This window comes from Pseudophryne corroboree, chromosome 6 (genome assembly GCF_028390025.1).
Source record: "Pseudophryne corroboree isolate aPseCor3 chromosome 6, aPseCor3.hap2, whole genome shotgun sequence".
NCBI classification, from domain to species: Eukaryota; Metazoa; Chordata; class Amphibia; order Anura; family Myobatrachidae; genus Pseudophryne; species Pseudophryne corroboree.
In genome coordinates, this window is record NC_086449.1 from 465,720,858 (window position 1) to 465,739,014 (window position 18,157).

General features: G+C 43.9%; 1 protein-coding gene across 9 annotated transcripts in view; it reads left to right on the plus strand.

The window, feature by feature from the left end:
- The window catches only part of CADPS2 (calcium dependent secretion activator 2), a 919,737-nt gene that overhangs the window by 161,566 nt on the left and 740,014 nt on the right, over window positions 1–18,157 (plus strand). For all 9 annotated transcript variants that reach the window (XM_063927189.1, XM_063927182.1, XM_063927183.1 and 6 more), the window contains exon 2: window positions 1,759–1,872. In XM_063927189.1, coding sequence (XP_063783259.1) covers window positions 1,759–1,872 — 114 coding nt within the window. The remainder of the gene's footprint in view (window positions 1–1,758; window positions 1,873–18,157) is intronic.

The following is an 18,157-nucleotide window of genomic DNA, read 5'->3' on the forward strand; positions in this document are numbered from 1 at the left end:
GATTTGGATTTCTAATGATACTCATTTTTATTCAGTACTTCTCTGTACTAAACTTTTTTCTTTTAAATACTTTATCAGTTTCTTCCACAACTATAGTTGAATTATAACTAATTTTGTTATATTTACAGTATGTTCACTCAAAATCATTATATCCTCAGCAAGATCATTTTTATAATTCATAAGTGCCTTAGCTCTGTCTTCGACGGGTTTGGGGGCATCCTATCTTGAAAAATAGTTTTAACTGCCATCAACCAGCAGAATACCACATAAGAACTGCATAATCCCTTTTGTCTTATTTATATGGTTTTATCACAATGTGTGTGTTATTACTTTCACATGACACATTTTTTTGTGCCGATATCTGTGATTGTTGTGGTGTTATAAAGTACTGGTTAAGTTTATTCTAAAGAAACTTTATTTGAAAGAGTGAATACTTCAGCAGTGTTTCTGCTTAGTACGCGATATGTAGCTGTGTAGAAATTATGAAAAGGTTTCCTTTCATTTAATATACTATCTTGGAGTAAATATACAACCTAAACACAAAAAGATAGGTCAAGTTCTTTTTTGAATTTGGGCCCTCATACCACCCTCATGGAGTCTGTTTCTGCGTTTGAGTAGACACATGCACATTTGTGGCTTGCTGGAGGTCATTTTGCAGGGCTCTGGCGGTGCTCCTCCTGTTCCTCCTTGCACAAAGGCGGAGGTAGCGGTCCTGCTGCTGGGTTGTTGCCCTCCTACGGCCTCCTCCACATCTCCTGATGTACTGGCCTGTCTCCTGGTAGCGCCTCCATGCTCTGGACACTACGCTGACAGACACAGCAAACCTTGCCACAGCTCGCATTGATGTGCCATCCTGGATGAGCTGCACTACCTGAGCCACTTGTGTGGGTTGTAGGGAGGTCATACAGGCACGTGGAGGCAACACACACTACTGAGCCACATTTTGACTTGTGTTAAGGACATTACATCAAAGTTGGATCAGCCTGTAGTGTGTTTTTCCACTTTAATTTTGAGTGTGACTCCAAATCCAGACCTCCATGGGTTAATACATTTGATTTCCATTGATAATTTTTGTGTGATTTTGTTGTCAGCACATTCAACTATGTAAAGAACAAAGTATTTAATAAGAATATTTTAGTCATTCAGATCTAGGATATGTTATTGTAGTGTTCCCTTTATTTTTTTGAGCAGTGTATTTAATACATTATATCCTTTCTTTGCATTGCATTATGGTTTCTGCCAAATACAAACTTACGTGCTTTTTCTGCCTTGCTTCCAAATCTCAATCAGGCCCAATATTAGAAGTAGGATAATATGTGAATTCAATCCAATGAAAGGATAATATCAAAATGGCAGTGTTTAGGTGAAGATGTAGATATAACTAAATGTATTTTGTAGTGACTTCACTTCTGCACTCATTAAATCATGCAACAAACATTAAAAGCAGAATAGGAGCATTTCCTGATGCACATGTACACATAAATGTGTTACTCATACTGTTTTGATATTTGCTTATAAAATGATATAGCCAGTTAAATTAAAATACTTGGCAAATGTATGCCACCTCGGATAACACCACTATAGCAACATTTTACTTTTAACATATACTGTAGATTGACTGGTCATATCTTTATGTTAGCAAATATTCTTTTTTTCCCATGAATGTTTATAGTAATAAGAGCATGGCTTTAGTATTTACCAAACTCAATCTCAAATTAAAAGTTATACTTATTATATCTCTACATTTTTCTTTCATAGCTCAATAAACAACAGTTACAGACAATTAAGGAGAGATTCCAGGCATTCCTTAAAGGCGAAACCCAAATTATGGCTGATGAAGCTTTTATCAATGCAGTCAGGAGTTATTATGAGGTGAGTGTCCTAACTTTAAAATCAACTACAGCTGTCTGTCTCTGTTTTCTGATTCTTTACGTTTGACCTGATGTATACCCAGTATATTACACAGCTTCTTACTCTGATCATGCTGTCTTCCGTATTAGCCTGTGTATTTTTTGATTTAGCTCATAGGGCCTGATTCAGATGTGGGTGCTAATGCCATCCCAGCTGTGAATTTATTACACAGCTGGCATGTGAGAATATGCTACTGCTGCAGCTGCCTGTGTTGGAAAGCACACTAGTAGCCTTTCAGATCCATGAAACTGCACAGATACGCAGCACTTGCCGCAGATCCTTTGTTAATCAAACATGTGAGTAACCCTATTGTCACACAAAATGGCGGGGGAGACATGTTTTCTGCTTACAGAACTGCAGATGTAGGCAGATACACGCTCCAAAAACAGTCACAACAAGCCAGCGGCTTTGCCACCCCAGAACCTCCCTCAAAATGGCCTAAGTCAGTCAGTCACTTGCAAATAAATCTTCACTGCAAGCGTGGTTGTATTTGCAGTTTAAGTTGGCATATACTTATACAGTCACAGATTTAACCAATTTGTCCATTTTCAGTGTTGGGGAACAAATGGTTGATTGACATTTGCTATCATCCTTTACCAGAATTTCATTCAAACCAGTCAGATCTGCCAGATAATTGTATAGTGTGTGCGCAGCTTAAGACACGTGTGCAGTGTAGATGGTAATTGCTCAACTGCTTAAATAACAAAAAATAGTGACCACATCTCAATCAGGCCCATAGTCCCAATAAATTACTGATCAAAATATACTGTGGCTGATAAAGCAGGACTCTTACTATAATGCAATAATTGTTTGCACCCATGGTCATCCCATTTTTAAGCCAGGTACACACTAGACGATATACTTCATGAACGATTCCTTGAACTACCAGGCAAACGATATAGTGCATGCACACTGAACGATATTGCTAACCATTTTGTTCAGTAACGTCATCCAGCCACCACCCCGAACGTTGTTAACAATATTTCTCCGGCAGGGTCCACAGGTTATCCACGGGATGACGTTGGGATATGATGAAGCGACAGCGGATTTGCACCAATCGGTCAAAGCTTTTCGGCCTTCCAGCATGCAACGGGCCTGTCCATATATCCCCGCCTCCTGGCTCACGCAAATCAGTTTTTTGTTTGATGCGGCATGAGCCGGACCATGGTCAGAGGGCTGCTGGTTTTTAGCAGCCCTAAGCTTTCTTATTTCATTTTTATAGTCTTACTATTTTTTCTAGAGTGATCTTTCTAAAAAGCATCTTATACGTACCTTAGAAAGAGTGGCTGCAACAACTCTCCGCCGGGTCGCGACAACGCTTACCCACGAGTACAGTGCTGTTTCGGTGGGCGTCTGTGTTGGATATACTATCCGGTCCAGCAGATGTTAGCAGGCTGTGGCCAGAGCACGGGGAGAAGGTAAGGCATCAGTTCTGCTTAGAAGGGGAATACGGACACCACTGCACTGTTTTGGCAGGAGACTATCAAACAGTCGCTGACGCGGCTGCCACCTCGGGTACACCAGCGCTAGGCCTTAGTTATGACAGGCTCCAGGAATATTATGGGGCCGCGATCACTAGGGTTGATGTCAGCAGGGGGAGTCAGATGCTCTCCTTGTCGCCCCTCCCCCTGGTTCATGACCAGTTTCCTCCGAGTCTCCCGCCATGAACTGTTTTCCCGCTTCTGTCTGAGACGCTGTATACAAAGGGGACCCAGTCGCAGCATAGGCGGCTCTGTGACTGGTGCGTCTGTGTTCACTATAGGTTCATGGAGCGGCAGTGTACACTAGTTGTGTCTGGATCCACTCAGTGTTCGCAAACGTATTGATTGGCCCTGGAAGCGGGGTTAGTCTCTCTGTTTCCCACTGTACTAAGTAGGGTTAATACAGCACTAAGTCTCTATCTACCTTTTGAGTACGAATAGTTAGATAAGTGCCTATTGCATATGAGTCGATATACTATTACTGTTTCTTTCGCTATGCGTCTGAAAACGGTAGATCTGTTTAAACATGGTTCAGTAATATGGTCTCCTAAATACTTGAAATGTATTTCTAGTTGATGATGTACTCATATTGCTTATTATACTTATGTATAACATGTGACTGACTGCTAGTGTGATTGCTGACTTTACTGTATATTCTGTCAGGTTTTTTTCTATTGCGATCCTCAATGTTGGTGCATAGCAGGGTAGGGTCGGATTGTATGTCACTTTAAAAAGCTTAAAGTGATTACAGTCACAAATTGTGTAGTACACTGTGGAAGTGTTGATTATTTATCATGTCTAAGAGCGGCAAAGGTGAGGATGATACACTCGCAGCAACACTAACACTCACATGTTTGGCTTGCAAAGCTGGGTTAACCTCTCAGGATCTGGTTCAGGATAGCTTGTGTGCAAATTGTTTTAGCTTTCACCAGGGTCTCTTGAAAAATACAAGGCAGATTCAGGTGCAGGTTGATCCACCTTGGGCTATGTTTGCACAGACATTATCCAGTATAGCTGAACGGATAATTCCAACTCCTGTACCAGGGATAGGTTGAACGATTAACCCTTACGTGCAGCTTCCCACCTGCGGTTTATCACTTCCAGCAGCAGTCTCTCAAAAGAAACAGGCTGATAAGCCAGTGGTAAGTAACTCTTCATCCTCACAGGCTGCACATGTTTCAGGTTCATTGGAGGATGAAAGCTCAATAAACTCTGGTTCGGCATACAAAGAGGATGAGGAAAGTCTCATCTCAGTGGATATAATGGAGATAATTAAAGCTATGAAAGACATTCTATCCTTAGAGGATTAAAAACCAAGGCACCTGTGTTTAAACGTCCCAAAACAGACTGAGTTTCCTGGGTCAGATCAGCTGACGGAAATCATGGAAGAGGCTTGGGCTATGCCCAATAAGAAGTTTAGAATTCCTAGGAAATGGAATTCCAATTATCCTCTTGCAGCTGGGGATTGTTTAAAAATGGAGGTTGCTACCAAGGTAGATACACATGTGATTCGATTAGTTCGATAATCTACATTACCTCTGCCTTCAACATCATTAAATGATGTCACGGATAGGAGAGTGGATGGGTTTTTAAAAACCATTTTTCCCTGTCAGGGGCAGTCATAAGACCAGCCATGGCTTCAGCTTGGATGGCAAAGGCAGTGGCTGCCTGTCTGATGCATTGGAGGGGGATTTTTCAATGGCATCTAGAGAGCAAAAATCCCATATAGCACATAAAAAACAGGCTGCAATGTTCTTGGAAGAAGCAGAATTGGATATGGGTACTATTGCCTCCAGGGCATCAGTTCAACAATAGCTGCTCGCAGAGCAGTTTGGTTACGTGTGTGGAAAGCTGATTCGGAATCTAAGAAGGTTTTGGAATGTTTGCCTTTTTCTGGAGAAATTCTTTTTGGTAAAGAATTGACATATATTTTGGAGTCAGAAGCAGACTCCAAGAAGGTAAGGTTTCCTTCCACATACAAATTCAAACCTAAAGTTCCATCTTTTTGGCCCTTTCGGTCTCAAGGAAAAGCTAAAGGAAAAAGTGATGGCAGGCAGCCCCCAATACAACAAGTCTGGTAAGATTAAAAAGCATTGGGCTACCAGAGGACTGGTTGGTAAAACAGAAAATTAGCCATCAGCCTGATGATGCGGGCAGGGCCGGCCCGCCCGTTACGCGGGGTACGTGTACGAGTAAGGCGCCACAGTGAGGAAGGTGCCGGCAGCCTGCACCACGGCCGCTCCGTCAAGCCGCACTCCTTAGCTGCTGTCTGACTCCTGCCCGCGCTCCCGTCCTTCCGCCCGCTCTCCCGTCCGTCCACCCACCCGCGCTGTCAGTGGCTCTCTCCTCTTGCGGGCCGTAACTGCGGCCATACCAAGCTGGCCGCCCAAACACGCGGCTCTGTCTGTCTGAGGCTGCCTGTTCCTGAGCTGCTGCTACACACATCTCATCCCATGATATTTCCCTTTTCACTTTCTTAGATCTACCTCTAACCTGCTGCACCTTATTTCACCTTTGGTAACCCCCTCTTACTCTCACCTAGAGATTTCTCTTGTGCCCTCTACCAACTTATGAAATTTCCTACCATACAGTACCTGATCAGTCTTTTCTACAGACTTCAAATACATAGATAATTGTTAGAAAGCGAGAGAGTGAGCTTTAAACTCCCCCTCTTGTGTTTCGATAAATACCTGGCGCATTGTGTATAATGTGCTCTACCTGGTGCATTGTGTATAACGTGCTGCACCTGGCGCATTGTGTATAACGTGCTGCACCCGGCACATTGTGTATAACGTGCTGCACCTGTGCTGTGCCCCCCTCCCTCCTGAGCTGTCTTGCTACGGGGCGTGGGGTGGGCTGCCTGCGGCTTGAGCCAGAGCCCGAGGAAAAGCCTGCCTGCATGCTGACCCTGGACGCCGCCGCAAGCACCAAGAGACTGACCTGCGCAACAGTAAGTGCATCTACCCTGTGACACCAGCGGCATGTCTGCCCGCACTGCAGCAGGCTGTGTGGGGTGGTGGATGGGCGTGCTGTAGGGGGTTCCAACGTTGCTGTTTGCAGTGGACGACTGAGGGGCTGAGGCTACACTGTGTATAACGTGCTCTACCTGGCGCATTGTGTATAACGTGCTCTACCTGGCGCAATGTTTATAACGTGCTCTACCTGGCGCAATGTGTATAACGTGCTCTACCTGGCGCAATGTGTATAACGTGCTCTACCTGGCGCAATGTGTATAACGTGCTCTACATGGCGCAATGTGTATAACGTGCTCTACCTGGCGAATGTGAATAACGTGCTCTACCTGGCGTAATGTGTATAACGTGCTCTACCTGGCGCATTGTTTATAATGTGCTCTACCTGACGCATTGTGTATAACGTGCTCTACCTGGCGCAATGTGTATAACGTGCTGTACCTGGCGCAATGTGTATAACGTGCTCTACCTGGCGCAATGTGTATAATGTGCTCTACCTGGCGCATTGTGTATAACGTGCTCTACCTGGCGCAGTGTGTATAACGTGCTCTATCTGGCGCACTGTGTTTAGGAGGTTCTACTTGGTGCAATGTGTATAAGCGGCACTATTGTCTGGTGTAATATTCAATGGCACTATTATGTGGCCACGCCCCTTCCCCACAAAGCTACGCCCCAAATTTTTGCAGCGAACTGTCTATTCTTTGCTATCTAGGAGGCTGAGCACCTATTCACTTTCTGCCAAAGGGCACTGAAATGTCTAGTTACAGTTCTGGGGCAGAGTGTCCTGCATGCTACACAGCCCAGCAGCATTGTCACCCACCCTCCTCCCCTTGCAACACTTTTGTACTGTCCAAATCAAGTCTGTTTTTTTATATTTTAATCATTAATAAGATTAATAAGAACCTTCATTCCGATGGGACCCAGAAAAGGACAGGAAGGACCCCAATTTTAAAAGTGAGGGGTCCCTGGGACCCTCTTTTTTGGGGGCTTAGCGAGATCGCTGCTCCCTGTCACCCCAGCCTTCCCTGTTACCTACTATCTCCCTGTCACCCTAGCCTCCTCAGTCACCCACTATCTCCATCACCTCTGCCACCCAGTCACGCACTTTCTCCCTGTCATCGACAATCTCCCTGTACCCCTTGGGGAACTATTGTGTGGCCATGCCCCTTCCTTGTGATACCACACCTCTTTTAAAATTTGATCCCATCAAGGGGCGCTAAATTCTAAATTCGCTTACCAATTTTTTTCTAACTTAGGCCGGCCCTGGGTGCGGGCTTCCACCTGGGAGATCCCAGGGTGGGGGCCGAATTCTTCAGTTTGCACAGAACTGGCAGCAGTTTACAACATATGCCTTGGTGCAGGAAATGGTATCTCCAGTTTAATCTTTTTCCTTCAAGAAGCACCGTCCTTGTACCAGCCCGTCTCTGGTAGAGACGAAGGTCAGGGCTTTGCAAGAGGCAGTTCAGAATTTGCTTCAGTCAGGAGTAATCATTCCAAATCCTTCTACACAACGAGAACAGGGTTTTTACTCCAACCTGTTTCTAGTTCAGCAGCCAAATGGGTCATTCCGGCCCATTCTCAATCTCAAAGTGATGAACAAATACATTTGGGCACCTCTGTTTCATATGGAGACTTTACATCCCATCATTTTGGAAATGAAGCCAGGGGATTATATGGTATCCCTAGATATCCAGGATGCTTACCTACATGTTCCTATAGCACTGTCCCATCAGTGCTATCTCAGGTTCGCTATCCTCCAACAGCATTTTCAGTTCCAGTCCTTACCTTTTGGGTTAGCCACAGCCCCCAGAGTATTTACCAAAATGATGGTCGTAATGGCAACTTATCTCCGCCAGCAGGGGATTAGAATTTTTCCATAACTCGATGATCTTTTAATCCTGGCACAGTCGCAGGAATTGTTCCTATGTCATCTGCATCAATAACATGTATGCAGAGGCACAGGTGGCTCATAAATTGGGCAAAATCGTCTCTGGTTCCGTCACAGCAGATGACTCCTTTTGGGGGCTGTACTGGATTCAAGCCTTCAGAGAGTAATTTTACCTCTGAACAAGATATCCAAAGTTCAGTCAAGGATTCAGGAGTTGCTACACAGTCAAAAGGTATCCATTCATGCAGCAATGCTTGTGATGGGATTGATGGTGTCAACATTCAACATGGTGGAGTATGCACAGTTCCACTCGAGGCCTCTGCAGCATCTGATCCTTGCCAAATAGAATCGGTTGCATCAGATGATAAAAACGTAGACTATAACGATGCAAGTAAGAAGGTCATTAGCCTGGTGGCTACAGACATCCCATCTGGACAAGGGGAGACCCTTTTGGATATCAGATTGGGAAATTCTGACAACGGATGCCAGTCTCCAGGGCTAAGGAGCAGTGTCAGGAAGGTTTTGTTTCCAGGGGCAATGGACCAAGGAAGAAGGTTGCCTGCCAATAAATATATTGGAACTATGAGCTATATACATGGCACTGATTCAGGCAAAGGACATTCCTCGGGTAAAACCAGTTCAGATCCGCTCGGACAATGCGACGGCAGTAGCGTACCTCAACCAGCAGGGAGGAACTCTCAGCCAAAAAGCTATGAAGGCGGTAAGTCACACACTAAAGTGGGCAGAACTTTATCATCCAGCCTTGTCCGCAGTGTTTGTTGCGGGAGTCCTAAACTGGGAAGCGGATTTTCTCAGTTGATATGCCATTCAGGCAAACGAATGGGCTCTACACTCGGAGGTCTTCCAGACTCTAGTCGACAAGTGGGGGTTGCCAGAGATAGATCTCATGGCATCCCGTCAGAACAACAAAGTTCTCGCGTACGGGTCAAGAACAAAGATTCCCAGAGCGATCTTTGTGGATGCTCTGTCGATGAGATGGGACATTCATCTGCCCTGTGTTTCCTCCAGTCACCTTATTACCGAGGATGGTAAGAAAGATAAAGCAAGGAAAGGTTGCCGTGATACTAATAGCTCCAGCTTGGCCCAGAAGACATTGGTACACAGATCTGCAGAGAATGTCAATGGATGCTCCACTCCTGCTCCCTCAACGTCCAGATCTACTGATGCAGGGTCCTTGTTATCACAGACATCTGGATTAACTGTCTTTGACGGCGTGGCTCTTGATACCTCTATCCTGAAGTTAAAAGGATTCTCGCAACAGGTAATTCAAACAATGCTCAGAGCAAGGAAACCTTCCTCAGCTCGCATTTATTACCGAATATGTGCAGTGAACAGAAAATGGACCCAAGGTTTTTCTGAGTTTCCAGGGTCTTACCATTCCTTCAAGCAGTAATGGATAAAGGTTTGAAGGTGGCTTCCTTGAGAGTGCAAGTGTCAGCATTGACTATATGGTTCCAAAAGAAAATTTACAATTTACAGGATGTGTGTACTTTTTTCCAGCGAATGCTGCGCATTCAACCTCGTTTTGTTCCTCCTACAGTGCCTTGTGACTTTAATTTAGTCCTAAAGGCCCTTCAAGTTGCCACATTTGAACCACTTAATAAAGTGGATCTTAAATGGTTGACCGCTAAAGTTCTCTTTCTATTGGCCATGGCATCAGCTTGAAGAGTATTAGATTTAGGGGCATTATCATGTTGTCCTCCATTTCTGATCTTTTATCCAGATAGAGCGGTTCTCAGAACTAAATCTGGGTATCTTCCCAAGGTGGTGTCTAAATTTCACCTTAATGAAGAAATTGTAGTCCCAGCTTTCCAGGAACCAGTCCTTTCTGCGGGAGATGCATCACTGGACGTGGTCTGTGCCTTAAGAATCTACGTGGATCGTACCAGTGCCATCAGAAAGACATAGTCTCTCTTCGTTCTCTACGTATTTCACAAGAGAGGATGTCCTTCTGTTAAGCAGACACTGGCAAGGTGGCTTCAGGTGACTATTTCAGAAGCATGTTCTCAAGCTGATCTCCCTTTTCCGGCTAATGTCTCTGCTCACTCTACTCGTAAGGTTGGTCCATCATGGGCAGCACAACGTGGTGCTTCGGCATAACAGATATGTAAGGCAGCCACATGGTCTTCCATTAACACATGCATTATCCATTATGCCATGGATACCTTTGCCTCTCATGACGCTGAATTCGGGCGAAGGATTCTCCTGTCCAATGAGGAGCGTCCCCACCACTAATTGCTTTAGGAAATCCCAATGTTGTTATCCTGTGGATAACCTGTGGACCCTGCCGGAGATATATACGTTATGGTAAGAACTTACCATTGATAACGGTATTTCTCCTAAGTCCACAGGATCCACAGGGATCCCACCCTGACGCACCTGATTTGATGATCCTTTACTCACTAACCTCTTCCTTCTTTTATGGAAGGGTGTGCATGTGTGTTCTTCTCGCCTGATTAGGACTATCTATGATGCTCCTGCCTTGAGCTTTGGGAATACAACTGAATTGCCTGAGCCAGGAAGCAGGTATATATGGACGGGCCCGTTGCATGCTGGGAGGCCGAAAAGCTTTGACCAACTGGTGCAAATCTGCTATCGCTTCATCATATCCCAATGTTATCTTGTGGACTTAGGAGAAATACCGTTATCAACGGTAAGTTCTTACCATAACGTATATTTTGCGTACACACCGGATGATGCTACAAACCATATCGCTCAAGAGTCAAAATGAGCTATATCACTTCAAATATCGCCTAGTGTGTACCCGACTTTAGATTTGTTTCTGAAAAGCTGATTGTTACACTGTATCTTGCATTTTACATAGAAGTAAGATTTTAGATTTTTTTGAGGAGGTTTTTCAAGTCGCTATGCCAGGATGTAGGTAACAAGCAAGCAAAGGTTTCTGTGTGTGACTGTGACTGTATTTGCATACAGAATGCTATGTTACAGTGTACATGGCATTTCAGATGCATATAGAGCCGCAATGACACATAGGGGGGAATTTAAATGTTTGAAAAGTCAGTTGGGTGTCTGTTTTTTCCTATCTAATAGACAGGAAAAAACAGACACCCAACCGACTTTTCAAACATTTGAATTCCCCCCTTTGAATATATGCATGCTGCATGTCGTATTAATCAGCAGAAGCTACTTGTGCATCCTATTGCATTACATTGTGTCTAAGACGCATTTTCGTTGACAAAAATAGACTCTGCGCTACTGAGTCCCGCCATGGCATGGCGCAACTTCAAGGGCTTTTTAGCGTGATTGCAGCAAGGATGTAAGAGGACACATTTATTCTGTATTTACATTGGCTAGCTGCACGCAGTCTCCCTGTCATTATAAAATAACTATGAATCGAGATATGTCGGCTAGCCTTCCAAAATCAGCACAGCCAGTTTGTATACTGTCCCTATCTCTCCCTCCTGTACCTTTCACTGGGTGTGGAATATTATAGCTAAACTAATAAGGTCTACAGTCAATAGGTTGACCACTAATGGTCAACATGAAATAGGTAGACAGTAGAAAAGGTTGACAGGGTCAAAGGCTGACATGGAAATGGTTGACACAAAAAAGGTAGACACAAATTATTTTGATTTTTTTTGTATGTTTTGGCACTCTTCTGCCAAAAACAAGCCTCGTTAGTGTACCGCGTCACTTGCCATGCTTCGGGTGGGGTGCCTTGCTCCGCTACCGCGGCGATTGGCACAGGTTACTACTCCCAATCGTAGTCCACATGGATGATAAAGTATGAATAAGGTGAAAATGTTTTTAAAATAATAATTAAAAAAACTTGTCGACCATTGTCCTGTAGACCTTTTTAGTGTAGATCCTGGCAATAAATGACATTCTGCGCCTCACTCCTCCCAAGGATAATTCAGTAACCTTCACTTTTAATGATTTGGTCTCCTTTCCTGCAAGCAGATCAACATTAAATGAAAAACATTCACATATAATGAGTATACCTATTTTTTCCAATTAAACCAGATAATAAATTAATAATATGCTCATTTAATAAATAAACTTACCCCCAAACTGCTCCATTATTAAATAGCATTCTTACTAAATAAATAGCCTTCCTATTAAATAGCCTTTCCTGTCACCATACTTTACATAACATTCAGTTGAAAGACCCCAAGGCACTTCCATAACTCCACCTCCACCCACATTACATAAAGGTCTCCCTTGTCCCCCAATACATACCTTCTTTTATCATGTACATCTGTATTTCTTGTCACATATGGGGGGGATTTCAATTAGTCCCCAAAGGCAGCACACAGGCTGCACTTATCAGGGATTTCTTTTCGGGTTTAAACAGTTAATTTTGTAATTATTCTTTCCCTTGATGTGGCCTTGTTTCTGTTGGGTCTAAAGAATGCAGTTCTGATATACTTTATGCTTATGGTGGATAACAGGTTGGCTGATGTTCATGTTAACAAACAATGGAAGCTGCTCAATCATTCCTGGATATAATATTTATCAGGTGCTAAAAAAGGGGAGGGGTAACAAACAGAGACATAAAGGGGGGGGGGGGTGTGCTTTCCCCCCCCAGCACACGGACAATTACCTGTAGCAATACCTGAACCTATCTGGTAATAAAATATCAGAGAAATTGGTCACATGCATCTGCAAAGACATGTTTAGCTGCTGAACCGCATCAAGGCTTTTCCGATATCAGCAGACCTAACACTACATAATAGCAGTACCCACATAGGGCTATGTGATTTGTCTACAGTAAGGCCTCATGATAAGGGCTCATACAAAAACGCATCCAGACAGAGGGCTAGCTTACCTGGGTGCCACCCCTTAGGATCTCCCTTTAGCACTACAAGGACCAGCATGCCTTTCAAATGCTGCTCCCATTCTCACACACGCAAACAGTGGTAGCTGCTCAATCATTCCTGGTGATAATTATATGTCAGGTGCTAAAAAAGGAGTGGGGTCACAAATAAACAAAAGACACAAACACATGTGTCCAATTTCTCCAAAATTCTATTACCAGTCAGGTTCAGGTATTGTTACAGGTAATTGTCGGTGTGCTGAGATGGAGGAGGGGGGGGGGGTACCGGGGGGGGGGGAAAGCAACCCCTTATCTGTCTCTGATGATCACGTTACTAAATTCAGATCTGACATATGTCTGCACTTATAATGTAGTGATATAATTTAAATTAATTTTGAGACATTATGAAAATACTAGCAGTGAAAACTTTGTGGCCTATTGTCTGAGAGCAGCGTTGGCCCTTTACAGTAGTCTCCCCTGCCTCTGCATTATAATTGCTTAAACCCCAGCTGGTTAGGTAACCAGTGTACAGGTGTTATCTGCATTATCTAGCACAAAGTTCAGCTTATTTTTATTAGTCTACTGGTTTCTTCAGATTTTTGTTGACTTTTGTGTTGGTGATTTGTGAGCACACCTACTGTACATCCCTGAGAAGTATAGTATAGATTTGTATTTTTGCACAATAAATTCTGGTTATCTCTTACAGTATACAGTATTATTTGTCTGGAGTTGATATTACAATATGTTCTTGGTTCTTTTTAAGAGTTTCAGGAGTTTTATACTCAACAATCGGACACACAGGTGGTTTAATCAGATTTAATTAATAAACATTTATACTTATGAAGATTAGGCATAGCCACATTCTTCAGCTTCCATTTCCTGGTGAGATCTCATTCATTGTGCTCTACTGAGACCTGATAAAGAATCTGTGCGAGTGGACAATCACAGGAAACGTTTTAAAGTGTGTTCAGCACAATTCCTTTTATACCCTGCCACCTTAGGACACAGAGCACATGTTCTTTTTGTAAAGCGAAAGTGATCCGAATGCTAATGGCTAGCATACTGTAAGTATTATTTCCACATATAATATCTCTAGAAACTACTTTGTAGTGTATCTGGAAACTTGAGTTTCTAGAAATGGGTTTGTGTTTAAGTTACTTAAATCATTTTAACTCATTCTGCACTGTACATGTCACCTAACCCATGCTTGTGACTTCAATGCTTTGTTAGCAAAGACTGTTTTACTTTTGCTGTGTATCTTGTTACTTGTATAAAGTTTGTAAGTTATCTTTTTTATTTATTTTTAATGTCACATTTCAGGAGAAACTGTTGAAATCAAATATGCTGTTACTGGCATGAACAAATTACTTCCAAACTCCATGCTTTAAATTTAGGAGCTGGTATCGTTATGAATACAAATATGTCACAAACAGTGTACCATTGATGATTAACGATATTATGCAAAATCTGTACCGGATAAGTAGCCTGTGTTTCCACTGCATTTTAGCAGCCAGAATTTTGCACATTCTTCCAGCTTTTGTTCTTCTAGATTCCAGACTGTATTCCAACTGTACCAGCACCGGTTAATATACCTGTTCCAGTGCTCCCACTTCAGCCAGTATCCTTCACAAGTCATGTTCTTGTCACTCACTTTTGGCATCCTTCATGTTACAGGCAGTACTCCCAGACACTCCTGACACTTAAAAGTTAGAATGTTTGTCAGGTACAGATGTTTGTAAGACTAGCTTATTTTTGTGCTGGCAGCATTTGTGAGCTCTGACAAATTTGTTGAAGGTAGGTTTCTGTGTAGTCAGCAAAAATGCTGCTGCTCTGGTCAGCAGGATGCATTGGATAACACTATGACTGATGACTGGTCAGTCCTGTAATAGAAACCTATAATGTTAACGTCCTTTACAGTTATACCCCTTTTCCACTAGCTCAAAAAACAAGCAAATAAATTGGTATACTACATAGGTAGAGTTGCATGTGAGATGATGTCTTATAAGGTATTTTTTACCGGTATGAGGGTGCAAGAATGCATCTCCCGCAATCAGAAAAGTACATGTCGTGCATCCGCACTTAAAACAACCATTCTTCCTGTTAGATAAAAAGTGTGACGAATTATTACGAAAGGGATTACGGATGTCAGTTTTGACCAAAATATCCCTTAAATTTCGTCCCCTACTATAACAGGGCATAAGATTAACATCAGAAAATGGTAACTTGGAATCAGATTTTAAAATATTCCAGTGTTTCTTAACAGCTTATTCATGTCACTGGAGTGGGTATTGTATTAATTAACCCATGGTGTTGGTGTCATGCTGAGTTTTATTTTTCTGCAACAGAAGTTCCCGATTTAAATGCATGACTTTTGCGTTAGTTGTTAATAAGTCACTTCTAGAGTACCCTCTAACCAAAAGTTTAGTAATTAAAGAATCTATCTGTATCTCAGCCATCGCATCCTCAGTATTAATACGTCTGATGCGAAGCATCTGTGAATAGGGCAAGGATTTTTTCAGACTGGTAGGATGGCAACTACTATATTGTAATAGTGTGTTGCGATCCGTAGAGTTAACAAATACTGATGTAACAAACTTGTTATCTGACTTTAATATCCACCCACATCTAAAAAAATCAATATGATCTTGACTCATCCTGATAGTAAATTTAATTGGACAATCAGAACAATTATGACCATTAACCAGATCCAAGAACTCATTGTCACTGCCTACTCAAAGGATAAACAGGTCATCAATAAATCTCATATACAGTCTCATCTTGTTAGAAACAGCTGGATCTGAAAAAAATACCCTTTTTCTCTAACGTCCTAGTGGATGCTGGGGACTCCGTAAGGACCATGGGGAATAGACGGGCTCCACAGGAGACATGGGCACTTTAAGAACGAATTTAGATTCTGGTGTGCTCTGGCTCCTCCCTCTATGTCCCTCCTCCAGACCTCAGTTTGAGACTGTGCCCGGACGAGCTGGGTGCTGTTCAGTGAGCTCTCCTGAGCTTGCTGTGAGAAAGTATTTTGTTAGGTTTTTTATTTTCAGGGAGCTCTGCTGGCAACAGACTCCCTGCATCGTGGGACAGAGGGGAGAGAAGCAGCCCTACTCTCTGAAGATAGGTCCTGCTTCTTAGGCTACTGGACACCATTAGCTCCAGAGGGATCGTACACAGGATCTCACCCTCGTCGTCCGATCCCAGAGCCGTGCCGCCGCCCCCCCTCGCAGAGCCGGAAGACAGAAGCCGGGTGAGTATGAGAAGCAAGAAGACTTCGAAATCGGCGGCAGAAGACTCCGTTCTTCATTGCTCCCACACACCTCACATACTCCGGTCACTGTAAGGGTGCAGGGCGCAGGGAGGGGCGCCCTGGGCAGCATATGGACCTCTTTTGGCAAAAGTACACATATATACAGTTGGGCACTGTATATATGTATGAGCCTCCGCCAAGAAAATGCATATTTGAGCGGGACAGAAGCCCGCCGTCGAGGGGGCGGGGCTTCTCCCTCAGCACTCACCAGCGCCATTTTTTCTCCACAGCTCTGCTGAGAGGAAGCTCCCCAGGCTCTCCCCTGCAGATCTCGGTAGAAAAGGGTAAAAAGAGAGGGGGGGGCACATAAATTAGGCGCAAAAACACAATATACAGCAGCTACTGGGTTAACATTAAGTTACTGTGTTATTCCTGGGTTATAGCGCTGGGGTGTGTGCTGGCATACTCTCTCTCTGTCTCTCCAAAGGGCCTGGTGGGGGAACTGTCTTCAAAAAGGGCATTCTCTGTGTGTGTGGTGTGTCGGTACGCTTGTGTCGACATGTCTGATGAGGAAGACTATGTGGAAGCAGAGCGGGAGCAAATGAATGTGGTGTCTTCGCCGACGGCGCCGACACCTGATTGGATGGATATGTGGAAGGTTTTAAATGATAATGTTAATTCCTTGCATAAAAGGTTAGAAAAAGCTGAAACCTTAGGACAGTCAGGGTCCCAACCCATGCCTGATCCTATGTCGCAGAGGCCGACAGGGTCTCAGAAGCGCCCACTATCCCAAATTGTTGACACGGATACCGACATGGATTCTGACTCCAGTGTCGATTACGATGATGCAAAGTTACAGCCAAAATTGGCTAAATCCTTCCGTTATAGAGGAAACCCCAGTCCCTGACAGGAGGGTACATATGTATGGGGAAAAGAAGCCGCAGGTAACTTTTCCCCCCTCACACGAGCTCAATGAGTTATGTGAAAAGGCTTGGGAATCTCCAGATAAAAAACTGCAGGTTTCCAAAAGGATTCTTATGGCGTATCCTTTCCCGCCAACGGACAGGTTACGCTGGGAATCCTCCCCCAGGGTGGACAAAGCTTTAACACGCTTATCCAAGAAGGTAGCCCTGCCGTCACAGGATACGGCTGCCCTCAAAGATGCTGCAGTTAGAAAACAGGAGGGTACCCTGAAGTCCATTTATACACATTCAGGTACCTTACTGAGGCCGGCAATCGCGTCGGCCTGGGTGTGTAGTGCTGTAGCAGCATGGGCGGACACCCTATCTGAGGAACTTGATACCTTGGACAAGGATACTATATTATTGACCCTGGGGCATATTAAAGACGCTGTCCTTTATATGAGAGATGCTCAAAGAGACATTAGCCTACTGGGTTCAAGAATAAATGCTATGTAGATTTCTGCCAGAAGGGTCCTGTGGACTCGGCAATGGACAGGTGATGCCGACTCAAAAAGGCACATGGAGGTTTTACCTTACAAGGGTGAGGAATTGTTTGGGGAGGGTCTCTCGGACCTGGTCTCCACGGCTACTGCTGGAAAGTCAAATTTTTTGCCATATGTTTCCTCAGCCTAAGAAAGCACCGTATTACCAAATGCAGTCCTTTCGATCACAGAAAAACAAGAAAGTCCGTGGTGCGTCCTTTCTTGCCAGAGGCAGGGGTAGAGGAAAGAAGCTGCACAACACAGCTAGTTCCCAGGAACAGAAGTCCTCCCCGGCTTCCACAAAATCCACCGCATGACGCTGGGGCTCCACAGGCGGAGCTAGGCCCGGTGGGGGCGCGTCTCCAAGATTTCAGCCACAAGTGGGTTCACTCCCAGTTGGATCCCTGGGC